Genomic DNA, 27,556 nt, shown 5'->3' with positions numbered 1-27,556 from the left:
CGAATCACGGCGCGAAGCCGCGAACGCGAGTGTGGAGTCTAGTTCGCTGTTCAGCAAAATCGACTCCACATTCGCGTTCACGGCAAGTTCACGGCTTCGCGCCGTGATTCGCGCATGAGTGTGGAGGACCTTTGGGCTTTTGGCTATCAACAAAACGTAATTCTATACAACAAGTTGCGGTTGCGGCAACATTGATGATTTTGCATGCTGATTTGATTATTAAAATTATTTCCGGTCCGGCAGGCGCCGACTGGGTTCACTGGGTTGATTGCAAGCTCCCAGCTTATTTTAGTTATAAATAAATAGATCGATAGAAGTTTACAGTCGTTATCTTAGTTGATAAAACACATTGAAAATACTATCTCATATATAGGAATAGCAAAACAAGGAGCAATGGGTAATTCAAAGAAAATCAAGGTCAGTTTAATAAATCTACGGTTTAAGTACAACATCCTATCGAATTAGAATCTACAATCGATATTAGTTCTTAAATATTCTTATTTAATCATTTCAGATATTAATTTGTTCTTTTATTCTTGTGACATTGTGTTTATTTCCATTTCTTCTAATTAAAAGTAGTAAATCGTTTTGTTTACAAATTTATATGATAAGCGTTATCAGTTTGACAATTGTCAAGTCAAGTTACCTAACCTATCTGTGGCCATAGAAACTAAATTACGAAATAAATTACAATGGCTTATGACTTAAAACAAGAAGATGAAGTGAAGGAATACATTGAGAACCTTGGGATCGAATATCGTTTCGGTTGCTACAAAGAGAAAAAGGCAGAAGTATGCCATTTGTTGGGAGATTACTTGGAGGCGATCAAAAAAGATTTTGAAAAAGCGGCTAAAGTGTATAAAAGCAATTGCGTTGACTATAAGTTCGGGAAATCGTGTTTGAAATACGGGAATTACTGTCTAGTGGGGCGGGGGAAGGAGAAAGGGGACCCCGCAGAGGCTCTAACCTATTTCGAGAAAGGTTGCGAACTCGGAGAGCCTTCAGCATGCCTACATGCGGGGATGATGCTGACCGCCACTGGACCCAATGTTTCTATAAAACGAGATGTTCCCAAAGGTAAATATCTATTTATATTAGATTACTCTGTTGTACCTAACCTATAAAATTATAAATCAAGATCTGAATTTTATATTACTTAACCCTTAAAAGCATGATTTTTTATTTTTGGAACCCATTTTTTTTCTGTTGAATCTGTGCGCTGTCCAATGCTTAATATACATTTGGCAACAATATGCATTTAAGGGTTAAATTCCATTTCCCACCATTATTTTCTATAATTTATTGTTTAACTATATAACTATCTCTTTTTTCAAAAACCTCATTTTTGTAACTTACCGATAGTGTACTATATTATATCATTGTTTTTATTGTAAACTGTATTATTTCTCCCACAGCTATGCCTAGTGTAAGAGTCAGCATAAATGTAACATGTTATATTTGTATTTCAGAAATAAAGAATATGTATTAGTTAAGAATGTACTTTTAAATAAATGTACCTAATGCAATATTTGAATAAATCGAGTGTGAAGAAATCGAAAGAATAATAACATCAAAATCTTTGTCTCTATGTATGATTTTAAAACCATACAATACAAACTTCCATTATTCTCTATTTTTGAAAAGAAAACATCACAATATGAGAAATACTTTTTGGTCAATACCACTTTTCAATTTATATTTTATACATTTATATTTTTTTTAAGGTTTCAATTATCTAAAGAAAAGCTGCGATCAAAATGACGACATGGCCTGCCACTACCTCTGCGGCATGTACATCAGCGGAGTGCCCAAAAACGTGGCAGAGTACAACCCACACAATCCCGCCAAGAACAAAAACATAGAATACCTCATAAAACCGGATATGAAACAGGCGTTTGAATTTGCCAAGAAATCCTGTGAGAATGGTAACATGTACGGGTGCGCCAACGTCAGCATGATGTACAAGAAGGGAGATGGAGTTGAAAAGAACGCAGATGAATCTAAGAGGTTCTTCCAGATAGCACAGGAATTGCAAAAAGCACATGAGACAACCAAGGAACTCAAGTTCCAACAAGGCTTGCAGGAGTAACTTTGGGACAAAAATAGTGTAAATTGTTTTTATTTTGAACTGATTTAGGGTCGGTTGCACCAAATTGTCTGTCACCGTTAAAGCGTTCGCAAAATTCTATTGTATGGGAAGTTTCATAGATCTCTGCTGCGTGACGTTGATCAGTCTGTTAACTGTGGTTGGTGCAACTAGCCCTAAGATCGTGAATGCTTATGGTAGTTTCTGAATGTTTGATGTAAATTAAATTAAAGTATTATTGTTACAAAACTATTTTATTTATTGCATTCAACACCTAACATACATTACATATACATTTCTAATTTAAAATTACCAAATGGAGTAATTACATTGTAAAAATAATCTCATTGTAAATGGACAACCTTGACACACAAAAATCTAAAACAAAGTAATAGATAATGCACAAAGCAAATTCTACTCAACACTGAGAACTTGGTTTATGACTGGATACAGGCATTATCAGTTGTTTAAACTGCCTGCCTGCATTACAAATAATAATAATAATAATAATATCCCTAAAACGAACTAACGAGGGGCATAAAATTGACCTCATGTGTTCTAAATTAATTATTGACCAATGTACAAGCAAAATAGGACCATATTGCTAATAAAATAAAATTACAAATTGAAGAACATCATTCCTACTGGCTTATCAGACCATGGGTGATCTTGGGTGATCTACGCTTTGCTTAACCTTCTCGACGCCGTGTCAAACGCAAAAGCTGTCACTCGGACGCCACGCCATCGAAGTGTCAAAACTGAAATTGAACTTTATGCGAATGCATGTAGGTCTAATGTTGAGCTGTGGTCTGTGACGGATTAATCGGTCTTTGGCGTTGGACCTACGCTGCCGATATATCCGTCACTTCAGCGTCCAAAAGGTTAATTACATATTTATTACCACGAAATAATAGCTTTCTTGAAATTATTTATGGAAGCATATTTATGAATACATGTAGTATTATTTTTTAAAGTTCTATTCGATATAAATTTAAATAAGTCTTGTTACAGTGCTTGGCTTGTGCCAGCCATCGACTGCAATATTACATACCTAACCTAGATACACGAAAGAGCAAGGCACGCCACAAGCATGTGGCAAACATGGCCTCTTGTCGGCCAAACTGTGTAATCATGTAAAAAAAATTAATTAAAATGAAGAGCAAGCAATGCGAGCTATTTGTATAAGTTTATACATAAAACATCCCAGATTTATTTCTTTTTTTACTCTCTCTCTCTCTCTCTTTAGCCCTTTTCTACCCTTCGGGTGTAGGCCTCCTTCATTCTGCGCCATTCGTCACGGTTCTGTACGACTTGGAGCCACTGCTTCCCCGCAGTCCTCTTGATGTCATGGTCCCAACGCATCTGGGGTCTACTTTGAGGACGCTCTTCTCCCCATGGTCGCCACTCAAGTAGTCGTTTACTCCTTTTTTTACTACATTACAATTTCAAACGTAGATCGGCATAATCGGCGGCTCGGGCTTCGATGACCCAACCCTATTTGAAGAACAGACCGAGCATTATGAAAACACGCCGTTCGGAGCGCCTTCAGACGCGCTCATCGAGGGCAAAGTCAAGGGCGTGCCCTGCGTGCTTCTGGCGCGACATGGGAGAAAGCATCAGTTTCAGCCTAGGTTTGTAGATACAGATAGACAGACAATAGACAACATATATTTTTAAAATCTTGCATAACTCCACTAAGAAATTTCGAAATTCAACATTTAAAAAGTCACTGTGTAACGACTCCATACTTTTGGACATGATAATTCCTTCTGTTTTTCGATGATAACTGTTTATGTCGTTGACAAAGAATCGTAAAATTTGGTAGAGGTTGTCCTGAATAGATTCCCAAGATCCTTAATAAATTTCATAGATTTTTATTAGGACAATCAAAAGTTATCGTCGAAAAACAAAAAAATCTCATTTCTATCCACAAGTATGGCGTCGTTTTACAGTGAGGTCACGTTAGTAGGGACAACCGGCAAAAACCTCAGATCTGATCTCTAGTTCCCGCTAATTCATTCAAACACTATTTTATCGATGTTCTATCAAGCTATGAAAAGAGAAATATTTTCTGTTGACAGTGACGTGAACTACCGCGCCAACATCTGGGCGCTCAAGCAACGCGGCTGCACCCACATCCTCGCTACCACTGCCACGGGCTCCTTGCAGGAAGAATATCGTCCGGGAGACCTGGTTGTGCTTGACGATTACATCGACAGGTAAGCAGCTAAGTAGCATCCAACGCAACTAAAACTTTTTCTATCAAAGTCTGTATTTGAAAAGAAAGATGGCGGTGTTCTTATAACTTCTGCAATGGATAGCGTGACGCTGTTTTAACCCTTTAAAAGCTTAGACTAATAACTGCTAGCTACGAATTGATTTAGACCTATAGGTAGTTTCCTAATTTACATTTTACCCTTATATTACAAGAATATACAGTTGTTTTAAAGATTCCTAATAAACTAGTCTAGTATTTATGTAGACAAATGGCAATCAAAAGGTCACCTTCGATATTAACCGAACCGAAATTAAGGGTTTTTATCCATAAGTGAGAAGTTCGATGTGTAAACTCCCAAACGGGAAAACTATTAGGTAGATGTACTTAGTTTGTTTTCTCTGAATGATCCCTTGATCGGAACTATATACACAGATTTTTCAAGTCATTCCTTTACTTTGTTCCAGAACATGGGGCCGCAAATGCACATTCTACGATCGCACGGAATGCGGCCCCCGCGGCGTGTGCCACCTGCCGCAGCGGCCCGCGTTCTGCGCGCGCGCGCGGGCGGCGCTCGGCGCGGCGGCGCGCGCGCGGGGGTACCGCTGCCACGAGACCGGCACCGCCGTCGTCATACAGGGGCCCAGGTATGGCCGTTCCATCGGTTTGCCGCCGCAGATTTCGCAAGAAAGAACGGGAAAGATCATGCGCGTCAAGTGTCAATTTTGATCGAATTTTGTCGACAACAACACCAACAATATCGAAATTCGAAAGCTATGAAATTACTATTTAGGTTAAGATTGTGTTTTCTTCTTTTTTTTTTGTTTATTATCACATAATAAATAACCGAGTAAAGTTTGATAAAAAGTCCGAGTTAGAGGTTACTTTGGGAATTAATTGTATCGATGTCATAATTCGTGTATCGGAACGGAAGCTATGTTATCGGAAGTTACAGTTCCTTACAAGAAATCAAAACGCTACCGTGTCTTATTGCCATTGTAACAAGCCTTTTTAATATATGTATATAGAATATTGTCTTCGGTTACCGCGATAGTTACTCATGAAATAAAACTATGAAAACGGATTATATCGCGTATATTGAATTTATAATACATCCCGACGTTTCGAACTCTTTACAGCGTTCGTGGTCAACGGGTGACTGAGGAAAAATTACAAAATGCAAAAATACCCACATACTAAAATAATGAACAATCATAGACCACAAACTTTAAGGCTGGTTGTACATGCAAAATCGGTTCATAAGGCTAGTTATACACTATAATTATTTTTCAAGTAAAGATATATATATATACGCGATAAAAAACTATGCCGGCTCCAACCCTACACCACGGACCCGAGAAGATTTAATTCCCTCCTAAATTGTAGGAGGGTATCCCAATATGGGACCGGTAACAAACTCGGCGGGACACATCTTTTCAAAACATCAGAATGTCCAGCATCATCCAACACTACGGTCTCACAGTCTATGTCTCGCTTGCTCCTTTATCAGGTGGACTACAGGATCCCAAGCTGGTGGTAGAGAAAAGCCATCTTCCCTATTAAAGTTTGGATATTTCTTAATCTCAATGGCCTCGCGCAGCATTCTGGGTATGTAACGCTTCTCCTTGGCAAGAACCAGAGGCTTATCAAACTTGATTGAGTGATTGGCTTTATCCATGACATGCTCACAGACAGCAGACCTAGGTCGACGGTGCTTGACATCAGCTATGTGTTCCTTCACCCGAGTGGAAATGCTCCGTTTCGTCTGCCCGACATATGATAGGCCACACTCACAGTCCAGCCTGTACACTCCTGCAGTCTGTAGAGGGGTATTGCATTTTACAGGCCTCAGGAATTGTGACATCTTCTTCATTGGCTTGAAATATGTTTTTATAGAAGCACGCTTCAAGATGTGGCTGATCCTGTCCGTGACCCCCCTGACAAAAGGCAGAATGGCAGGCCTGCGCTCAACTGTGGGGATCTTAATGTGGGACCTCTGGTTGACCCGCGGTATCCTGAGCTCGTTTGCCTGGAGCGCGCGCCTGGCATGCTGGAGCTCCGCGGCCAGATGCTGGTCATCACATATCCTCTGGTCTCTCTGAAACAAAGATTTGCCTACTGTAACAAGTTGACTGGGATGGTGATGCGATTTGCCATTTAAGTACCTATCAGTATGAGTAGGTTTCCTATACACAGTGCGACCTAGGGTGTTATCAGGATTTCTTTTTACCAATACATCTAAGAAGGGGAGAGAACAGTCTTTTTCCAACTCCATAGTAAATTTTATTTTGCTATGGATGGAATTTAGGTGATCCAAGAAAGTTGAAACACTACTTTTTGGAAGTATAGTAAAAGTGTCATCTACGTATCTTTTAAATATCTTCGGTCGCACAGGAGCCAATGAGAGTGCCCTCTCCTCGAAGTCCTCCATAAAGATGTCAGCGACTACTGGAGACACCGGAGACCCCATGGCCACGCCGTCGACTTGAAGGTAGAATTCACCATTCCATAGCAAGTAGCCAGATGTAAGGCAATGTTCCAACAGCTTAGCATATTCCTCTGACATGTTCTGCTCACATAACCTCTTCTTGACAATTTCAATGCAGTCTTGTACCGGTAGGCTTGTAAATAGCGACTGGACGTCAAAACTGACCATGATCTCATCATCAGTCAATGTTAGGTCTTTAATCTCACCGATGAAATGGTAAGAATCCTTTGTATGCGTGCTAGTGTTACCACGTAATGCTGAGAGGGCTCCCGCGAGGTACTGAGCCAATTTATATGTGGGAGCATCTATCTGGCTCACTATGGGACGTAGGGGACGATGGGGTGTCGGGCAGACGAAACGGAGCATTTCCACTCGGGTGAAGGAACACATAGCTGATGTCAAGCACCGTCGACCTAGGTCTGCTGTCTGTGAGCATGTCATGGATAAAGCCAATCACTCAATCAAGTTTGATAAGCCTCTGGTTCTTGCCAAGGAGAAGCGTTACATACCCAGAATGCTGCGCGAGGCCATTGAGATTAAGAAATATCCAAACTTTAATAGGGAAGATGGCTTTTCTCTACCACCAGCTTGGGATCCTGTAGTCCACCTGATAAAGGAGCAAGCGAGACATAGACTGTGAGACCGTAGTGTTGGATGATGCTGGACATTCTGATGTTTTGAAAAGATGTGTCCCGCCGAGTTTATTACCGGTCCCATATTGGGATACCCTCCTACAATTTAGGAGGGAATTAAATCTTCTCGGGTCCGTGGTGTAGGGTTGGAGCCGGCATAGTTTTTTATCGCGTATATATATATATCTTTACTTGAAAAATAATTATAGTGTATAACTAGCCTTATGAACCGATTTTGCATGTACAACCAGCCTTAAAGTTTGTGGTCTATGATTGTTCATTATTTTAGTATGTGGGTATTTTTGCATTTTGTAATTTTTCCTCAGTCACCCGTTGACCACGAACGCTGTAAAGAGTTCGAAACGTCGGGATGTATTATAAATTCAATATACGCGATATAATCCGTTTTCATAGTTTTATTTCATATGTATATAGAATTCCCACAACGGCGTGTTTTAATCGCAGGTTTTCGAGCCGCGCCGAAAGCCTGATGCACCGACAGTGGGGGGGACATCTCGTCAACATGACCACGGTGCCAGAGGTGAGTTCTCAATCACCTTTTGTGTTTATTATCGACGAAAATATCGAGGGATTAATCTTGGCCTGATAACTTCGGATCGTACATACATTGAACAGTATTTTGCGTAATCGAATTTAAACTGTTGTGAGACATACTAATATTAAATCATTTTACGGTTTAGACTCACTTGTTTTAGTCACTCGCGCGACATGCTCGCACTATTAGTGCTTGAGAAAGGAGACCTAGGCTCTCCGAAACATGTCGCGCGAGTGACTAAAACAAGTGAGTCTAAACCGTAAAATGATTTAATATTAGTATTTTGCGTCATGAGTAGTTGAACTTGTTGACGGCCGACATCAAACTATGGAAGCGGAGCGGGAATCTCACGACCTAAACGCGTAAGCGCCATGAATTTTGCGGCTCTTACGACGTTTTGGTCGCATAGTACAGGTTGCGATTGCGGCTTCTCTATAATAATATTAATAACATATGGGTTTGGTGTTTTGTAATAGCCTTCTGTACAGTTTGTTCATATTCTTGAAAAAAATCATGACTAACAATGAAGCAGTACGAGATACAAGATTTTTTTCAAAATAGTGACGATTTTATAACTTCAGGTGGTGTTGGCTAAGGAAGCTGGGCTTAGCTACGCAGCCGTGGCGCTCGTCACCGACTATGACTGTTGGAGAGACAATGAAACTGCTGTAAGGAACATTAAATAAGCTTACTCTAAGCATCAACTAAATGCATTAACCTTTTACGCCAATGACGGATATATCCGCAACGTAGGTCCAACGCCGACGACGGATTAATCCGTTAATCCGACAGAGCAACATAGACCTACGTGCATAAGCATAAAGTTCTATTTCAGTTTTGACACTTCGGTGACGTGGCGTCCAAGTGATGGATCTGACACGGCGTCGAAATGGTTAACACATTCACTGCGAGCGTAGCCGATAACATGGGAAAAACCGTATGTAGCGAAAAGTACTAAAGTTTAGACCAAGCTAAGTTGGCAGCGATTTTGATGGCACAGACTGCGCAAGTGTTATTTAAACATCATGCTTTCAGAGTTTGTAGTTTAAAGTAACACTTGCACAGTCTGGGCTGTCAAAATGGATGCCAACTTAGCTTGATCTGACTCTACGAACAGAGAACCCGCCTAGCGGGTCGCTGGCAGTGAACGCGTTAAGACATGCCTTATCCTCCTAAGGCCCACCGTCCAGTCTATAGGTCGACTTCAATGAAATTTGAACCATTTTTAAATGGAATAGAGTTGCATCTATTCTGTTACATTAGTTAGATTATAAAGAAAAGAATCGTACATTATTATCTGCTATTGATTTTAAAATCAACTGCTATATGTAGGCTTCTAGGTTATAATTAACCTTTTCGACGCCGTGTCAAATACAAATGCTGTCACTCAGACGCCATGTCACCGAAGTGTCAAAACTGAATTTGAACTTTATTCATATGCACGTTGGTCTATGATCTGTGGTCTGTGACGGATTAATCCGTCTTTAACGTTGGACCTGCGGTTCGGATATATGTCTTTGGCGTCAAAAACGTTAACGTAATTCATTAACACTTTATTCAAAAATAACATCTTAAGACAGAGGTTGTGTCGCTTAAGACAACTAGCTTCATGATAATTGATAAGCTATTTCGCTCTCACATACTTATGTTGTGAATGTGTGAGTGTCGCGCGTAAACACGAGAAAACCAGAATATTATAAAATCACAGTTTTGCCTTAAGCTACCTTGCCTCTGGCTACCTTTCACCTGTGTTGTTGCAGGTGTCGGTGAGCGAGGTGCTGGCCACGTTCGCCCGCAACGTGCAGAAGGCGGCCGACGTAGTACTGGACGCCGTGCAGATTCTGGCCGCTGACACGGACAATAGCTATTTGGACGGTCACCAGGTACCAGTACTACTTTTAAAGCCATAAGGGTGTCAGAAATTATGAAAAATTGAACCTTATCACTTTGAAACAAAGTTCAAAATCACGTGGGAAATATATTAATATTTACCCGATTATCGTTCCAAAAACTTCTTATATAACTGTACAGCGAATAAAATAATTTAAATAAGTTAATGTGACGTCACAAAGTTTGTGACTCCCCTCCCCCATTCACAACATGTCACATTTTCTTGACCCCCCCCCCCTTAAACGTGTGATGTAATTAATGGATGACCCCTTATTTTCAGGAGTTGGTTTCATCGTCCATTATGCTGAAGGAATAAACCACCGGCTAAGAATAAGCACAGTTTTTGTATATTTTTATCTCACATATTTGAAAATAAAACACTCGTAATCTTAAAATTATTTATTATTTGAAACCAGACATACAAAACGATCGTCTTAAATTAATTACTTGTAATTACTGTAACTTACCGGTCGTCTAGACAATTACGTATTTAAATCTTGTGCATTATTATGTATCATTAATTTATAATTAAAAACGTTAAAAAGATACTTATGTTTTGACAAGCCCACGCCTTAGGTGCTTACTTATGTAAAATTCTTACTAGTTTTTTATCTAAATATTTATCCGAAGCCTTCGATCCTGAAATAAAAATATTAAATTATTACAAACAATATAATCATTTTTAGGGTTCCGTACCCAAAGAGTAAAAACGGGACCCTATTACTAAGACTCCACTGTCTGTCAGTCTGTCCGCCTGTCTGTCATCAGGCTGTATCTCATGAACCGTGATAGCTAGACAGTTGAAATTTTCACAGATGATGTATTTCTGTTGCTGCTATAACAACATGCACGGCTCCCATACAACAAAATTGATTTTTTTGCCGTTTTTCGCGTAATGGTACGGAACCCTCGTGCGCGAGCCCGACTCGCACTTGGCCGTTTTTTTTTGTTCGAAGTTGGAATGTTGGGTTGGGATAGTTGGTTGGTTGGGGTTGGGTGCCTGTGAAGCCGATGCTGGGTTCGAATCCCGGTAAGGGCATTTATTTGTGTGATGAGCACAGATATTTGTTCCTGAGTCATGGGTGTTTTCTATGTATTTAAGTATTTATATATTATATATATCGTTGTCTGAGTGCCCATAACACAAGCCTCCTTTGGGCTTACCGTGAGACTTAGTCAATCTGTGTAAGAATGTCCTATAATATTTATTTATTACACATTACACTGTATAAATCGGTGTACACTGCTAGTGGTGGTGAGTCTGCGCCGGTCCGTCACCGTCGACGCAAGCTCTTGATGACGCTCCTCGGTACAGTGGAGTGAAACATGTCGAGCGTTTACGACTTAAAATACGTGAGTGACCCGTTATTAATATGTTTAATATAGTGGTGAGTAGTTTAGTAACCTGGCTAGTTCTTGGTCCAGGGGTTGCGGGCGTGTTGTCCGGGGATCATGTCGAGCAGGTACTGGCGCTGAGCCTCGGCCACGCGCTGCATTTCTGCCATGGCCGCGCTGCTGCTGCCGCTACTATTTTTACCCGCTAAAAAGAAGATATCATGCAAAAACAGTTTGAAACCTCTGCGACTGATTTACTTATAGCAAACTATTGATTCAAATATTAGTGTCCCCTTTCCCGAGTTAAAAAACGCATTTAACTGATTTGCAAGACCGAATGAACTGTCGCTTGCGGTATTTCCGGACCGATATGACCTTCAAACCTTCAAGAAAAGAGCGTACTCCCATCTTAAAGGCCGGCAACGCACTTACAACCCCTCTGGTGTTGCGGGTGTCCATGGGCGGCGGTAATCGCTTACCATCAGGTGATCCGTCTGCTCGTTTGCCTCCTATTTCATAAAAAAAAAGTGATCCCATAAGTGTTCCGTTTGCCAAAACAAAGTTTTGCACGGAGTAGGGATTCCGGAAAAAATCAATTTTTTTTTTTGGGAATTTTACAAAATTTCGTTTTTTTTTCGGTTTTTTTTTCCAGTTCTATTCAGAAAAATTAAATACGTCACACACAATGCCACTGATGAGTGATGACAGTGTCAATGCCATAAACAAACACTTTAGACATGCAACCTTAACCTACCTGTTTAAATTCCTAATTAAGTATATTGAAAAATACAGAAGCTTTTTTCGAAAGAAATTGAAAAAAACGAGCCGTTTTGAAATTTTCCCACAATTTTCCCGGTTTTTTCAACTCTCACACGGAACACTAAAAATAGGGTAAGAAAAAAATTATATTTTATTAAGATTCTTAAAGCACTAACCGTGTTTTTTACGAGATTCAGCTTAGGTAAGCTACCGACGCCATTACATGCGCAAGCGATGTCTGATTTTCCCACGCTGTCACCGCTAGGGATTGACACCTGCGCATCATCTTGTTGTAACTGTCGATTTTCCGGTTAACAATTTCTAGTTTTAGATCATTTTGATAGCACACGCAGTGCATGTGTTATTTATACGTCATAATTTCATAGAAGTTTGACGTTTAAAATAACACTTGCACTGCGTGGCGTGTGCTATCAAAATCGTTGCGGACATATCTCGGTCTAACTATAGAAATATAATTTTTATCTCACCCTATTTTTAGTGTTCCGTGCAAAACTTTGTTTTGACAAACGGAACACCTATGGGATCATTCAGTCTTGCAAATCAGTTAAATGCGTATCTCTATTAATTTACCCTCTCTTTAGTCACGTGGGTCTGGGACAGATGTGAATAGTTTCATTTCCATGCGACTGGGAGACTATTTGAGAAATGAGTATGAAATTGCACCCTTTCACACATTTAACACATTTTTCTCAAAAATGGACGGCAAAGTCGACGTTGCCGGTTAAAAAGTAGGTCGCGAAGTGCCGTAGTTTATGGTCAGTCAAAAAATTAAAAAGTTAAAAACGTTGCAGTCTCGATTTCGGGACTGCAATGGTGCATACAAATTTCATTATTTGTCGAGTTCCAAACTTTTTAAAAGTCGAAGTGGCCATATCAAATGAAGGCATAGGTCCATTAAACAGCCAAACAGATGATCAGCTCTTATTATTATAATCTTGGTACCGCGACTATTTAGGTGTCTCAAATAGGTTGGCGTATTATAAAAAAATAAAACGGCGGCAAAGCAAATCTTTTTACTTTTTTCTGTGAAAATATATACATAAGAATGTTGCTTCTGTAAAATATTTTTATTATATTTGCATTTATTGCGCCATTTTTGAGAAAAGTACTATATATGACTCGGCTGGAAGGCTACTTGCTGGCTTCGGATTCAATTAAACGGACTCCCAAGGTCGTCCGTTTAAAACGAATCCTCAGCCAGCAAGTAGCTACTTCCGAACCACGACAATAATGTACTATTATCCTTGTTGTTTTCGTTACTATGCGAGACTTCGGGCTAAGATGTTTAAATTAATTTTTAAGAGGCCGTAGTCGATTTTGGAGCAAAAATGTAAAATTGATAGATTTAGTCGTTGAAATGTTATACACGTTATGTTACGTAATATCTAAATAACAAGTATTGATTTCTATTAGCACGTCTTCTCATCTTGCCTTTTAATAATGAGGTCGCGAGCGTGCGTCATCGGTAATGCATGAAGAGAAGGGGCAGTTTTTAAAAATTCATCAAAAAATCATGGTGGTAAATTATACAAATTGATGTATAAGAATAGGTTCAGCAAATGTTGTAGTTTGTTTAAGTATCAAAATTACGTTGAAAATAAGTCGATTTTCAGAGAGATTGTCACTTGTTTTGAAGTAATTTCTGGAGAAAATTGATTTCGTCTAACTTTCATTTACACTACTTCAAAGTTAGGTGTCTATTAGGTATTAGGTGTCTTGTTAATTGGTATTATATATTTATTCTAGATTTTTGTAATGTATACTAAGTCTTTTTCTAGGTGTTACTGTTGACTTAATGTTTAAATTAATATAATAATGCATGCTGTGATTGCCTGTAAGTGGGGGATCAATAAAAAATGTGCCCTTTTTGTAAGTTAATACTAGTATGTAAATTGTATCTTCTGTTGGTGATCCTAATAAACAAATAAATAAACAAATAAACAAAGTCATAATAATAAAAATGTAGTCTGATAAACGTCAAGTACAGGATATGTGTAATACAAAATTACCATGTTTAGCAGTCTAAACTTTACGTAATTTACAAATAAGAGCGACAAATCCAGTGCTTTACGCGCGTTTACCTAAACGTCTATCAGAAAAGCAAACATTACTAATTTTGTGTCTGTTTTCAAAAAATTGATCTGATAAAAGATAAGATAAGAAGACGTGCTAATAGAAACCAGTACTTGTTATTTCAATTACGTAACAAAAGATGTAAAATTTCACGGACTAAATCTATCAATTTTACATTTTTGCGACTAAAATCGACAACGGCCTCTTAACAAGCAGAAACGTCTGCGATCGATGCTATTAAACTTAGAATAAATTTAAAAGTGGAAAAATTACTGCCTCGGGTGAGACTACCAGAGGCCGTGAGTTCAAGTCTCACCCAAGGCAGTAATTTTTCCACTTTTAAATTTATTCTAAGCTTAACCCTTAAATGCATGATTTTTTCTTTTTGCCTGGAATTAATATATGTCTTACATAATTGTTTACTGATTCTAGGAAAAATAAAAATTTAAATTAAAACATCGATTTTCACTGCTTAACCAGTATTAGAAGTTACATAGGGTAAATAATAATTTATGTAAATTTATACAATTATTGGTAAAAGATATATCAAAAATCTTACTACCATTAGAAATTTATACTATTTGTAATATACCTATAATAAAGATTTTAAATATAAATAATTACAAACCCCGAAAAAACCGCCTAAATTACATACTAAAAATCATCAAATTTTTCCAATTTTCCGCCATTTCGTGTTAAAAGAAATGTATTTTTTTTAAACTTAAATACTGCGCCAATTTAAATAAAACAACGGAAAGCGTATTAATTTACGATCAAAATAATATACAGGACCAAATAGATTTTACCTAATTATGCATAAAATTATATGTTTTTCGTTGTGTACATACATACATCACTATGCATTCAAGGGTTAAGATGTTTAACACTACAATAGTTGGTATCTACTTACACCGCTTGCCGAGCGCGGAGGCCTGCGCCATGGCGAGCTGGTAGGTGTAGAGCAGCGGGCTGAACTGCATCATGGCGGCCGCGGCCGCCGCCGGCGACATGCTGCCCCCCACCCCCACCCCCACGCCCGCGCCCGCGCCCGCGCCGCTCAGACCTGCGCACAAGACAACCATGTAACAACCAAGGGCCTGACACTCTTTGATAGAGAAAGATAGTCTTATTGCGATTCCTATAAGAGGAAAGAGAAAATAGTGCCATGCTTCGTCCTTATCACCGACCGGGTTTTTTTTTCATGGTCGGGTTATGGCAGCATAGGTAGGAGGCGATGGCGAAATACCGAAATCTATAAGAGTGAAAGAGAAAAAGGATTAAGCTGCCATACATTAACCTGTTAATACATGAATATGTCTTTCTTACCCCTGGTCGCTCGGCTTCATGTCTATAACTACTATACTATGTCTATGTATAACAACGGTACCAAATACCTGGCGCCTATTCCACCGACTTAATAATGAGGGGGCGGTCAAATATTACGTAACGCAATTTTCGAAGATTTAGAAAAAGATAGAAGACGAAACTCTAACAAAACGGCAAGTGATCGTGACGTCACGATGGCTCAAAATAAAATTTAGTTATGCTTATCTAAACTATTTTCTATTTTCAAATAATGATTTCTATGTTTTTTTCATAAATTGTAATTCTGTTTGGTACCTTAAAGCAATTAGCTCCATGCATGAAATTATTTTTATTTTTGGATTCATAATTTATATCGTTTTAACACCGGAAATGATAAAAATACTTTTGTAAACCTTAACATTATTTTATTAAAAAATGTTTAAAATGTTGAAAATTTTTGAGCGGTTGAAACGCTCATAATGTTTGGCGCGAAATCGACAGAGCGTGAGGACGTCACACGTTGGGCGGCCCAACTGACGTTTGCTACTAATGACACTAATCTGTCGAACGCGTGACGTCACGTGGCGTTTCGAGCGTTTCGCTCACTAGCTTTTCGCGGGCAAATTTTTGTACTTTTTATTTATAATTTTAAGTGATTAAATGGTAATTTAAAAACGGAAATAACGGTAACAAACATCCGAATAAAACATATTTCGTTCAAATATAATTCATGCATGAGGCTAATTCTAGAAGTAATGAGAAGTACAGCTAGCATCAAATAAAGAGTGCCGGCAAAAGTGTCCAAATACAACGTGGCGTAACACACCATTGTTACCATAGGAAGGATGTGTTTCCATATATTTGGCCACTTTGACCGTCGCTATCTGTTTGATGGTGAGTGTAGTATGATCGTTCACCTATCTGACCTCGCAACAGCTGGTGCTGGAGGGCCTGCATGGCGGCCGCCGAGTGCTGCTCGAACGCCATCTGCGCCGCCGCCGCCGCCGCGAACTGCTAAAGAACAATACTGTTATGCGATGCCTAGGTAATGTCATACACATGTAGCTTGTTTAAATTTTATCAATGGGCGGATCGACACAACAACGACAGGTCTGTGAAGACGGCCGCAATGCCTCGGCCGAGACGCACATTTTTCGTTAAAAGAGGGCTCCCGCAAAATTCTAATCATCATTTTTAATTTTTACACGTTTTAATGAAGGGCAAATGAAATAAATAAAAAAACATACGGAAACTAGACTATATTTCCGAGGGTTAAAGTTGGCTTGATAGAAGAAAATCACGAAAACATGTCTAACTTTTATTTATTATCAATTGTATATCATTACCCTGCATACCGTAGCAATATAAATTTAGTAAAAAAAAATAGTTAGTGATATAGTAGAGGGATTTGACCAGAAAAATTTTAATCACAAGTATACTTTCAGAGTTATTGAGATAAAACGTCAAAACCCGCGCGATCGTCAAACTTCCGTCGAAAATTTTGCGTGTGGCGCCATTTTTTTTGTTCCTTTCTAATTTCCTGGCTTTACGCGCCCTCTTAAAAAGTATTTATAACTTGTATGGACGTACCTGATGCGGCTTGCTGCTGCTACTCTGGCTCGTGCTGCTCGCAGACGAACCTGCCGGAAAACACCATATATTTTAACTTACATTCCTTTTATTATATTAATTTCCACTCACAATATTATTAAAAGTGCAATTTGTCTACCTTAAAAATGGCATTATGGTCGAAATTTTTAATTCAGAGTAAAAATTTTTTTTTTTTACTATTACGTGACTACTTGTAAGTATTTTTTTATAAAATATAAAAACATCGTGAGGAAACCTAGGCTAATAAGGCCTAGTTTACCCTCTGGGTTGGAAGGTCAGATGGCAGTCGCTTCCGTACAAACTAGGGGATTAGTTGTCAAGCGGACCCCAGGCTCTCATGAGCCGTGGCAAAAATGCCGCGATAACGCGAGAAAGAAGCGTGATCGTGCCTGCGAGCTGCAATACAAAGTCATGGACAAATTGAGAGGAACGCAAAAAAAAGTTTTACTAATTTTGAAATTACTTAGCCTTTAATTAAACCTTTTTTTTTTTGAGTTCCTCTAAATTAGTGTATGAGTAGAGAGAATAGAATAGGCGTGTGCGATACATCGTACCTTTACCTTTCTTCGCGGGCGCCTCGCCGTCCGCGCGCCGCTCGTGGTGCCGCTCCAGCGACGAAGAGCCCAGCGACGAGCTTCGGTTGCTGATATAAGTAACTGATTAATACTATAGTTCAGGTATCGGATACCGGTATTTTTAGTATGGGCACGAAAACGGTTTTTTTTTTCGTTCTTTGTTAAGGCGCTTCCTCGAGCCAGAAGGCGAAAAATCATATTTTTTGATCATATTTTTTTAAGAGACGTTGATATTCGTAGACGGAAAAAATATATGTAGTTCTTGATTATATTATCTTTAATTTATAAGCTTCCGATACACGAATTATGACACTGCGCTCGATAGAATTAATTCCCAAAGTAACCTCTAACTAGGACTTTTAATCTAACTTTACTCGGTTATTTATTATGTGACACTATAAATAAAAAATAAATAAAAAAAAATCTAAACTTAAATAGTAATTTGGCAGAATTTCGATATTGTAAGGTAACGTTTTTAAAATAAATAAAAATCGACAAAATTCGATCAAAATTGACACTTGGCGCGCATAGTTTTTCCCGTTCTTTCTTGCGAAATGTGACAGTGATAGCGGTAAACCGATGGAACGGCCTTAATTATTTCATTTCTAATTGGGCAATCTAACATTACGTCGTCGTTATATACCCAAAAACACAACTGAGTCCTACATTTCGAGTATAAAATAATTCGAAATATATGGTTATTTAAAAGTTTTTGCAAAAAACCGGTCCCGATCTCTGTTATAGTTTACAGTAGAAAAAGGTGGCAAAATTTAAAATAGTCGGGTAGTTAAATTTTGAATTTCGTGTCTTTTCTACTGACAAATTCGTTTGTCAAAATATATTTAATAGCTGTAGTGAACCTTATTGAAATACGTGATGCCGATGCGTAACCGTGCGCGTCTGTGGACGTTTTTGAAAGGGTTAACGATGTTTATGGGAATCAAGCCGTAGGCGGAGACTGACAAACTATATGTGGGCGTTTTCTAAAATAAATATTGAAAACGTGTTTCTTTCAAATCTGGACATTCTTGGGCTCATTCTACTCAGAATCGACAGCATTCTCCATCGTGCCATTAAAAAAAGGATTGCCAAAATGACCATTCCATTACGTCACGTTTTTGTGTTTTTATTTTTCATTTGTATGTGTGTGAAGCTGTGACGAAGTGTACAATTTTCATGCAATTTTTTTTTATCATCGGGATTTGAATATTCTAGTGATTCCGAGTTGAAATAACCCAAAAACACCAGGATCTGTGAGAATCAGGATTTCAATATTTATTTTAGAAAACGCCCATGTACGATTGGTTCGAAATTTAGTGTGTGTAAATTGGAAAGAGATGGTAGTACCTGTTGGGTGGCGCGGACGCGGGCGCGGGCGCCGGCTTGGCGGGCGGCGCGGCGGGCGGCGTGGGCGCCGCGCGCGCGCTAGAGCTAGTGCGCGTCACCGACATCTGCCGGACAATGCGATACATTAGCTTTTCAGTCGTACCGTGTTTAAACTATCTTGCTGAGTGACCTAAGTGAGGTATTAAATCAAATAGAATATTTATCTTCATACAATAATAGAAAAACCTATTATATCCGCTTACATCCAATTATCCGCTCGATTTCCTGTTTGTACACGTGTATCAATCAATCAATATTTTATTGCAAATTCACAAAGTAATTGTACAGGTGGTAAACTTATAAGCTGGGTCTTTGTGAACCCTGTTGGGCACTGCAATATACTATAACTACAACTATAATTATAATTTACAATTCCAAGGAGAGGAGAATTTTTGATTAATTATTTTAACATACAATAATTATAAGCAAATGTAAAAATAGGAATTAAAATGTCAAAAATACACTCTTCGTGTCGAAAGTTTTAATTCCAATGTCATTTGTCATTTATTATTCAAAACATTAAGTATTATATTAACAAGAACAAATAATCTATAGATATTATTGAATTATAATATGTCATTAAAAAATTCGCTTAGTGTAATATGACTTATCTAATAATAACTGTTTAATTTTATTTATATATGTTATCATTTTCTTCTTCTTTTATAGAGTCCGGGAGTTTATTATATATTTTAATAGACATTACTAAAGGGCCTGATGACTATCAACTATCTAGCTATCTAGGTATATATGGTACCTAAGGGCGGAGCGCGTGCGCGGGCGGCGGCGCGGGGGGAGATGTGCAGGCGGCGCTCGATCTCCTGCTCCAGTGTATGTGTGTGTACACCGTACCTGCGGGCGGTGCGCGTGCGCGGGCGGCGGCGCGGGGGGAGATGTGCAGGCGGCGCTCGATCTCCTGCTCCAGTGTATGTGTGTGTACACCGTACCTGCGGGCGGTGCGCGTGCGCGGGCGGCGGCGCGGGCGCAGCGGGCGCGGGGGGAGATGCGCAGGCGGCGGACAGGCGGCGCTCAATCTCCTGCTGCAGTGTATGTGTGTGTACACCGTACCTGCGGGCGGTGCGCGTGCGCGGGCGGCGGCGCGGGCGCAGCGGGCGCGGGGGGAGATGCGCAGGCGGCGGACAGGCGGCGCTCAATCTCCTGCTGCAGTGTATGTGTGTGTACACCGTACCTGCGGGCGGTGCGCGTGCGCGGGCGGCGGCGCGGGCGCAGCGGGCGCGGGGGGAGATGCGCAGGCGGCGGACAGGCGGCGCTCGATCTCCTGCTCCAGTGTATGTGTGTGTACACCGTACCTGCGGGCGGTGCGCGTGCGCGGGCGGCGGCGCGGGCGCAGCGGGCGCGGGGGGAGATGCGCAGGCGGCGGACAGGCGGCGCTCGATCTCCTGCTCCAGTGTATGTGTGTGTACACCGTACCTGCGGGCGGTGCGCGTGCGCGGGCGGCGGCGCGGGGGGAGATGTGCAGGCGGCGCTCGATCTCCTGCTCCAGTGTATGTGTGTGTACACCGTACCTGCGGGCGGTGCGCGTGCGCGGGCGGCGGCGCGGGCGCAGCGGGCGCGGGGGGAGATGCGCAGGCGGCGGACAGGCGGCGCTCAATCTCCTGCTGCAGTGTATGTGTGTGTACACCGTACCTGCGGGCGGTGCGCGTGCGCGGGCGGCGGCGCGGGCGCAGCGGGCGCGGGGGGAGATGCGCAGGCGGCGGACAGGCGGCGCTCAATCTCCTGCTGCAGTGTATGTGTGTGTACACCGTACCTGCGGGCGGTGCGCGTGCGCGGGCGGCGGCGCGGGCGCAGCGGGCGCGGGGGGAAATGCGCAGGCGGCGGACAGGCGGCGCTCAATCTCCTGCTGCAGTGTATGTGTGTGTACACCGTACCTGCGGGCGGTGCGCGTGCGCGGGCGGCGGCGCGGGCGCAGCGGGCGCGGGGGGAGATGCGCAGGCGGCGGACAGGCGGCGCTCAATCTCCTGCTCCAGTGTATGTGTGTGTACACCGTACCTGCGGGCGGTGCGCGTGCGCGGGAGGCGGCGCGGGGGAGATGCGCAGGCGGCGGACAGGCGGCGCTCAATCTCCTGCTCCAGTGTATGTGTGTGTACACCGTACCTGCGGGCGGTGCGCGTGCGCGGGAGGCGGCGCGGGGGAGATGCGCAGGCGGCGGACAGGCGGCGCTCGATCTTCTGCTCCAGTGTATGTGTGTGTACACCGTACCTGCGGGCGGTGCGCGTGCGCGGGAGGCGGCGCGGGTGCAGCGGGCGCGGGGAGAGATGCGCAGGCGGCGGACAGGCGCCGCTCGATCTCCTGCTCCAGTGTATGTGTGTGTGTGTGTGTGTGTGTACACCGTACCTGCGGACGGTGCGCGTGCGCGGGAGGCGGCGCGGGTGCAGCGGGCGCGGGGGGAGATGCGCAGGCGGCGGACAGGCGCCGCTCGATCTCCTGCTCCTGCTGCAGGGCGCGCACGAAGGCCGTCTTCAGCCGCGCCGTGTGCTCGGCCTACACACGCAACATACACTTTCATTTACAGTACCAGTTACCTTAAAACTAATATATAGAGTATCATTTCGTTCCATTTGGAGTTGAAACTCTTGGTCCATGGGGTCCCAGCGCGCATAAGTTGTTTGCAGAAATCGCGAAGCGTCTGGTTGACGTAACTGGTGACCGAAGAGCTGGCGGCTTTCTCGCACAACGTATCAGCATTGCGATACGTTGGTACAATGCCTCATGGGCCTATTTTAGATTTAAGCTAGTTATTAATTTCGTTTACGGAGTACCACTGTATATATCTTGTATGTAAATAAATATAGGTATTTTTAATAAAAATATATAAAAAAATATATAAAATATTTAAAACAGTTTTTGTATAAAACTCGTAATACAAAAATAAGTCACAAATCACCTAACTAAAAGTTGGTAGTGGTTACCGAGTGTGAAGTATGTTTGGGTGTGTGTACCTTGAGCGCGCGCTTGACGTTGCCGGAGACGCACAGCTCGCACAGCCGGCGCGCCTGCGGCGGCGCGGGCGGCGCGGTGAAGGTGGGGTCGAGGCGGCGCGCCGGCGCGCGCTCCCAGCGCCACACCGGCGTGAAGTCGCACCCGCACTGCGCGCACACGGCCGGGACTGTTGAGCGGGGCATGCTGGAATGCAAACAATCCTATTACTGGGCCGTTCTAGTACATTTTACAACTAGTGTGAAAAGAATGTCTTTTTACCACCAGTACCGAGGTATCTTGCCACGAGCTGAAAGCGAGTGGCAAGACTCGGTACGAGTGGTAAAAAGACATTTCACACGTGTTGTACACGACGTTTTTTAATACAATTGCGAAAAAATAATAAATTAATATATCATTAGTAGAATCATACCACCAAACCAAACCAAAACCAAAAGTACCTATACAGCCCGCGATACTTGAGCTGCCGCAGCCCGCGATACCTTCATACTCGTGCGCGCCCCGGCCGCGGCCGCCGCGGGCCCGGCGCGGGTTGGTCAACGACACCTCCTCATAACTCATGAGGCCCTGGTACCTGCTCCGCGCTAAATTCAATTTTAACTGCGTTTCGAAAGTATAGTTTGGAACTAAAAAGTAAAAAGCACTAGTTCGAGAAATTGAGCTTCTCACACGCTACGCAGCCACAAAAAGTACCACTTTTTGAGCAACTGTATTAAAAAAAATATTACGTAACGCAATTTGGGGGGAAGGGTAGTCTTATAAAACGATACGATGCGTTATAGGGGCGGAACGGGGGAATGGAACGAGGCGGTCCGTAACAATGTTTGTTAGGGTTCCGTCCCCAAAGGGTAAAAACGGGACCCTATTACTAAGACTTCGCAGTCTGTCTGTCACCCGGCTGTATCTCATGAACCGTGATAGCTATATAGATAGTTGAAATTTTCACAGATGATGTGTTTCTATTGCCGCTATAACAACAAATACTAAAAAGTATGGAACCCTGTGCCGGTGGGCGAGTCCGACTCCGATCATGAGCCGATCTTATCACTCGAGCCGTAATTAACTATTAAGGGTACGACTCCAATGTCTCCAAAAGCCGGGTCCACAGAGCGAGCATACGCGCGAGACAATATCCTCGAGCACAAAACGGCCAGTGTAGACGTGCCTCGCACGCACCGCCTCGGCCGAGGCACGTCTACACTGGCCGTTTTGTACGCGAAAGGAATACTACATACCGGTCCTCGTTGGTGAGATAGTCGACCACGTGCTCTAAACCAACTAAGTATACGAAGTCGGTGTTAGAGGGGGAGGGGATGAAGTTCATCTCCGGCGGCGGTGGCTTGGGCGGCGGGATCTGAGACATTACAAACAAGTTACAGTTTGTACGTGGACTTCATGTTGCTTTAAAAAGTTATTAAGGCCACCCCACACTAAAGTTGTCGTCAATAGAACTTGCAAAAAAATGTAAACAAACTATTTGACCTTTATCACTTCGTAATCTCGCCCTTTAAGAGGACAAACATGACCTTATCAACAGTCTATATGCTTAAATATTTTATTTATATACATTTTTAGTTAAATTAAATGTTAATTATTAATTTTCACGGAAAACAACCTTCGTAAAAAAGTTAGGTTATGTGTCAAATGCTAACAAAATCTATTATATTTGTTTACATCATTTGCAAGTTCTATTGACGATGACTTTAGCGTCTTCCGAGAGTCGGGTCGGCGCTATAGAAAATGGCGTTGCTGCGCAGTTGCACCAACGTTGCGCTGATCAGCAGCCATGGAGTTGACTAAACGACGCTCGTGAGATGCTAGCATGAGCCAGAAGGCGAAAAATCTCCTTATATGATCATATTTTTCTAAGAGACGTTGATATTCGTAGACGTGGAAAAAATATATGTAGTTCTTGATTATATTATCTTTAATTTATAAGCTTCCGATACACAAATTATGACACTACGCTCGATACAATTAATTCCCAAAGTAATCTCTAACTAGGACTTTTAATCCAAATTTAAATTTACTCGGGTATTTATTATGTGACACTATAAACAAAAAAAATATAAGTGAAAAACAATCTTAACTTAAATAGTAATTTGACAGCTTTCGAATTTCGATATTGTAAGGCAGCGTTTTTAAAATAAATAAAAATCGACAAAATTCGATCAAAATTGACACTTGGCGGGCATGGTCTTTCCCGTTCTTTCTTGCGAAATGTGACAGTGATAGCGGCAAACCAATGGAACGGCCTTAATATAACGTACCTGCAGTAGTGTTTTCTCGAGTTGCTTGCGCAGTGCGAGCTTGGCGGCCGCTTGCCGTTGAGCCGGCGTCTGGGACTCCTCGCCGCTGCGCGAACTTGTCTAAGGAACGACATAACATTAGGACGATTGTCAATATCGTTGGCCTTTAAGCTTAGAACGCACTGCGATTCATTTCTTGCTGTTTCAGTCTAATTTCTTGCGGTTTCAGTCTTTTAAGTGCGTGCGCTTATGAAGCATGCCGTACGTTATAACCATAGAGTAACTTATTACTAGAGCGGTACTGTCATAGTAAATTTTGTAACCCCAGTAAATTCACTGCCATCTGTCGACACACTTTAAAACTAAAAATAAATATTTATAAAAATACGATAAAATGTATTTAAATATGGATAAATGATTTTTTTTATTTGCATTAATTATTTTTATGATTTTGACCCATGTTCTTTCACTGATATGCGTTAAAATTGTTAAATAACAAACGAAACCGTCAACGCCATCTATACGACAGTAAGCCAAAGCTAGTTGCACCCTCTGAACGAGAATCAAATTTTCTTGATTTTCGAGGCATGTTTTTTCCTTAGACTTTATACATCTATTACAGAGTTATATCTATCTTTGGTTATACCTTTTGCAGTTCTTAAACCACAAAAAAATAATCGCAGTGCGTTCTCAGCTTTACGGCCTGCATGAACTGTAGATGGTAGCACAGAACCCCCTAATCATTGGCGCGAAGCTTTATGACAAGTTTCCGTTTCTAGATTTGAACCACTAGATGGCAGACCCTACTATGCGAAATAGAGCCAGCGTGGAGTGTAGGGGGCAGCACCTGCTTAGAAGTGTGAATTGTTTTCGCTTTCGATTCTCCAACGCAACGCATGATCTCTATTTAGGGAAAAGGATCCAATCCATAAAAGTACTTATATCAAAAGATTTTGTAGTTTCTGTCCAAAAAGTCATTCATTTAAATTGCACATTTTAGAAAATGGACCTTTTCTTAAACGTCCAAATGTGACGTTTTCAACCAAAAGGTACCACATTGTCGCTTGTGGATAAGGTTGATTCTAATTAAAGCTATATGGAAATAGCGCCTTACTGACAAGCGACAATAAGTACCCTTTTGGTTGAAAATGGCACAAATGTAAGACGGGAATCGAGAATATTTGTAAAATATTTGGAAAATATCTGTAGATTATATTAACCGAAGATTCAAATGTAACCAACCTAATGAAATAAACCTACTATTGTTTGTATAACAGAAACCTCCAAAGATAAGATAATAAATCAATCGCGTGCACCGCGAGTTAAGACAGGCCTTAAAAGTCCTTTAAAGGTCTCCGGCAAGATCGGCTCTCCATACAAACGTAGTTCCGCTCTCATTTTAAACCGACTAGCTAGATTGCTCTGAAACTTTGGACAAGATATATCTATGTCTGTAATTAGTTTATGTAGCTTCAGATACCATAGTTAAAAAAATACAGCCGAATTTAACTTTTTCATACAAAACTTGTACTTGCTCTATTTCGTTTGTTTTATAAACTGGAGCTATATAAACTAATTTCAGACCTAGATATACCTCATGTCATTGTATGTGCAAAGTTTAATTACAATCCAACACGTAGTTTCAAAATGAGAGCGGAACTAGGTTAGTATGGGGAGGTGCAATTCGGCCGAGCTTGCCGGGGACTCTTAAAGTAATCTCTAACTTCACAGGTTGGGTTTCCACATTTTTACATTACAGAGAAATAGCAAAACATCTAAAACTATTTGTGTACAGCTGGAACCAAAGTCTGCGTTGCATTTGTAATGACAAAGTATTGTAATGTCATCATTAATGTAAAATTTCTACAAAAATATGAACGACGAGGCGGGCGGCGCGGGCAGTGCACTAAGAACAGCCGTGAAACTCGTGCCTGAGGAAGGATTCCCGACGAATCCGAAACGTGTCGCCAAAAGCGACTAATAATAGTGAGTGAAACCATACTGATCTAAATATTTTAAAAATATGAAGTTAATATCGACACTCCTGTACCATCAGCTGCAAAAGTGCATCGCGACTTAAAAAATGAATACTTTCATAATTTCTCCATACAATTTTGCAGCTCACTGTACAATGGTGCAAAATTAACTTAGGCCCACTTCCATTTCACTAACCCGGTTAAACCTGATGTTTCCACGGTTACCAGTACAATTTGACACTGGGTTAACGGTTTAACGGGTTATCCCGGGTTAGTGAGACGGTGCAAGTGGGCCTTAGACTCATAAAGTGCAACTGTAGATTGACATCACATTCCATACTCACTGCGTCGCTCGTACTGCTCGTCACGGACGAGTTATCCTGGGCCGGCTTGACGGGAAAACGTTTAAATATAATAAATACGAATTTACTTGGATGTTCCATTTGTAATAATTTTTTTGTAATAATTACGTGTCTATCTATAAAATGATGAAAACAGTTCTAAAAAATTGTCAACATCCCTATTTGTGAGTAGAAAAAGGCGCGAAATTCTTTTAGATCGAACCTTCATGACTACTGGTCAAAAATCGTGGGTCAAACCTCAGTTGTGCTGTGTAATTTAGAGATGGGCCGAATAATTGGTATTCGGCATATTTTTCATTTTTTTTATGTTCGTATTCGGCCGAATGTAACGAAATGATCCCGTTCCTTAGTGCTGCGTGTGTGACGTGTGGTGTGGTGTGGTGAGTGTGTGGGTGGTTTAGTGTAGTGTAGTGTAGTGTAGTGTATGTCACCTTGGAGTTGGCGGCGGCGGCGGGCGGCGGCGCGGGCGTGATGGTGACGGACGGTGTGGTGTGGTGAGTGTGTGGGTGGTGTAGTGTAGTGTAGTGTAGTGTAGTGTAGTGTAGTGTAGTGTAGTGTATGTCACCTTGGCGTTGGCGGCGGCGGCGGGCGGCGGCGCGGGCGTGATGGTGACGGACGGTGTGGTGAGTGTGTGGGTGGTGTAGTGTAGTGTAGTGTAGTGTATGTCACCTTGGCGTTGGCGGCGGCGGCGGGCGGCGGCGCGGGCGTGATGGTGACGGACGGTGTGGTGTGGTGAGTGTGTGGGTGGTGTAGTGTAGTGTAGTGTAGTGTAGTGTAGTGTATGTCACCTTGGCGTTGGCGGCGGCGGCGGGCGGCGGCGCGGGCGTGATGGTGACGGACGGTGTGGTGTGGTGAGTGTGTGGGTGGTGTAGTGTAGTGTAGTGTAGTGTATGTCACCTTGGCGTTGGCGGCGGCGGCGGGCGGCGGCGCGGGCGTGATGGTGACGGACGGTGTGGTGTGGTGAGTGTGTGGGTGGTGTAGTGTAGTGTAGTGTAGTGTAGTGTATGTCACCTTGGCGTTGGCGGCGGCGGCGGGCGGCGGCGCGGGCGTGATGGTGACGGACGGTGTGGTGTGGTGAG

General features: G+C 41.9%; 3 protein-coding genes across 10 annotated transcripts in view; 2 read left to right on the top strand and 1 right to left on the bottom strand.

Annotated features, from left to right (window-relative positions):
* Positions 1-235: 235 nt before the first annotated feature.
* On the top strand, positions 236-10,262 carry LOC134755032 (S-methyl-5'-thioadenosine phosphorylase). Its single transcript, XM_063691513.1, has 8 exons — positions 236-417; positions 3,542-3,717; positions 4,168-4,305; positions 4,769-4,948; positions 7,887-7,962; positions 8,559-8,645; positions 9,738-9,860; positions 10,148-10,262. Exons 1-8 carry the CDS (start codon positions 394-396, stop codon positions 10,181-10,183), a joined length of 840 nt encoding a protein of 279 aa, XP_063547583.1. The 5' UTR covers positions 236-393; the 3' UTR covers positions 10,184-10,262.
* On the top strand, positions 638-2,255 carry LOC134755064 (cytochrome c oxidase assembly factor 7 homolog). The gene is made up of 2 exons (XM_063691544.1): positions 638-1,077; positions 1,725-2,255. The coding sequence occupies exons 1-2, from the start codon at positions 693-695 to the stop codon at positions 2,087-2,089; spliced, it is 750 nt and encodes a 249-aa protein (XP_063547614.1). The 5' UTR covers positions 638-692; the 3' UTR covers positions 2,090-2,255.
* The window catches only part of LOC134754806 (transcriptional repressor p66-alpha), a 28,339-nt gene continuing 11,036 nt past the window's right edge, over positions 10,254-27,556 (bottom strand). For 3 of the 8 annotated variants that reach the window (XM_063691186.1, XM_063691204.1, XM_063691250.1), the window contains 11 exons: positions 24,161-24,259; positions 23,126-23,244; positions 21,893-22,076; positions 21,288-21,434; positions 18,894-18,997; positions 17,526-17,614; positions 16,951-17,000; positions 16,278-16,374; positions 14,966-15,118; positions 11,273-11,407; positions 10,254-10,506 (listed from right to left, as the gene is read on the bottom strand). In XM_063691186.1, the coding sequence (XP_063547256.1) occupies positions 11,277-11,407; positions 14,966-15,118; positions 16,278-16,374; positions 16,951-17,000; positions 17,526-17,614; positions 18,894-18,997; positions 21,288-21,434; positions 21,893-22,076; positions 23,126-23,244; positions 24,161-24,259 (1,173 nt within the window). In that variant the 3' untranslated portion in view covers positions 10,254-10,506; positions 11,273-11,276. The remainder of the gene's footprint in view (positions 10,507-11,272; positions 11,408-14,965; positions 15,119-16,277; positions 16,375-16,950; positions 17,001-17,525; positions 17,615-18,893; positions 18,998-21,287; positions 21,435-21,892; positions 22,077-23,125; positions 23,245-24,160; positions 24,260-27,556) is intronic. The other 5 variants (XM_063691224.1, XM_063691195.1, XM_063691243.1 and 2 more) reach the window with 5 other exon arrangements.

This window comes from Cydia strobilella, chromosome 2 (genome assembly GCF_947568885.1).
Source record: "Cydia strobilella chromosome 2, ilCydStro3.1, whole genome shotgun sequence".
Lineage (NCBI taxonomy): Eukaryota > Metazoa > Arthropoda > Insecta > Lepidoptera > Tortricidae > Cydia > Cydia strobilella.
The sequence above is the reverse complement of the archived record's forward strand: the minus strand, read 5'-3'. Positions and strand labels throughout refer to the sequence as shown.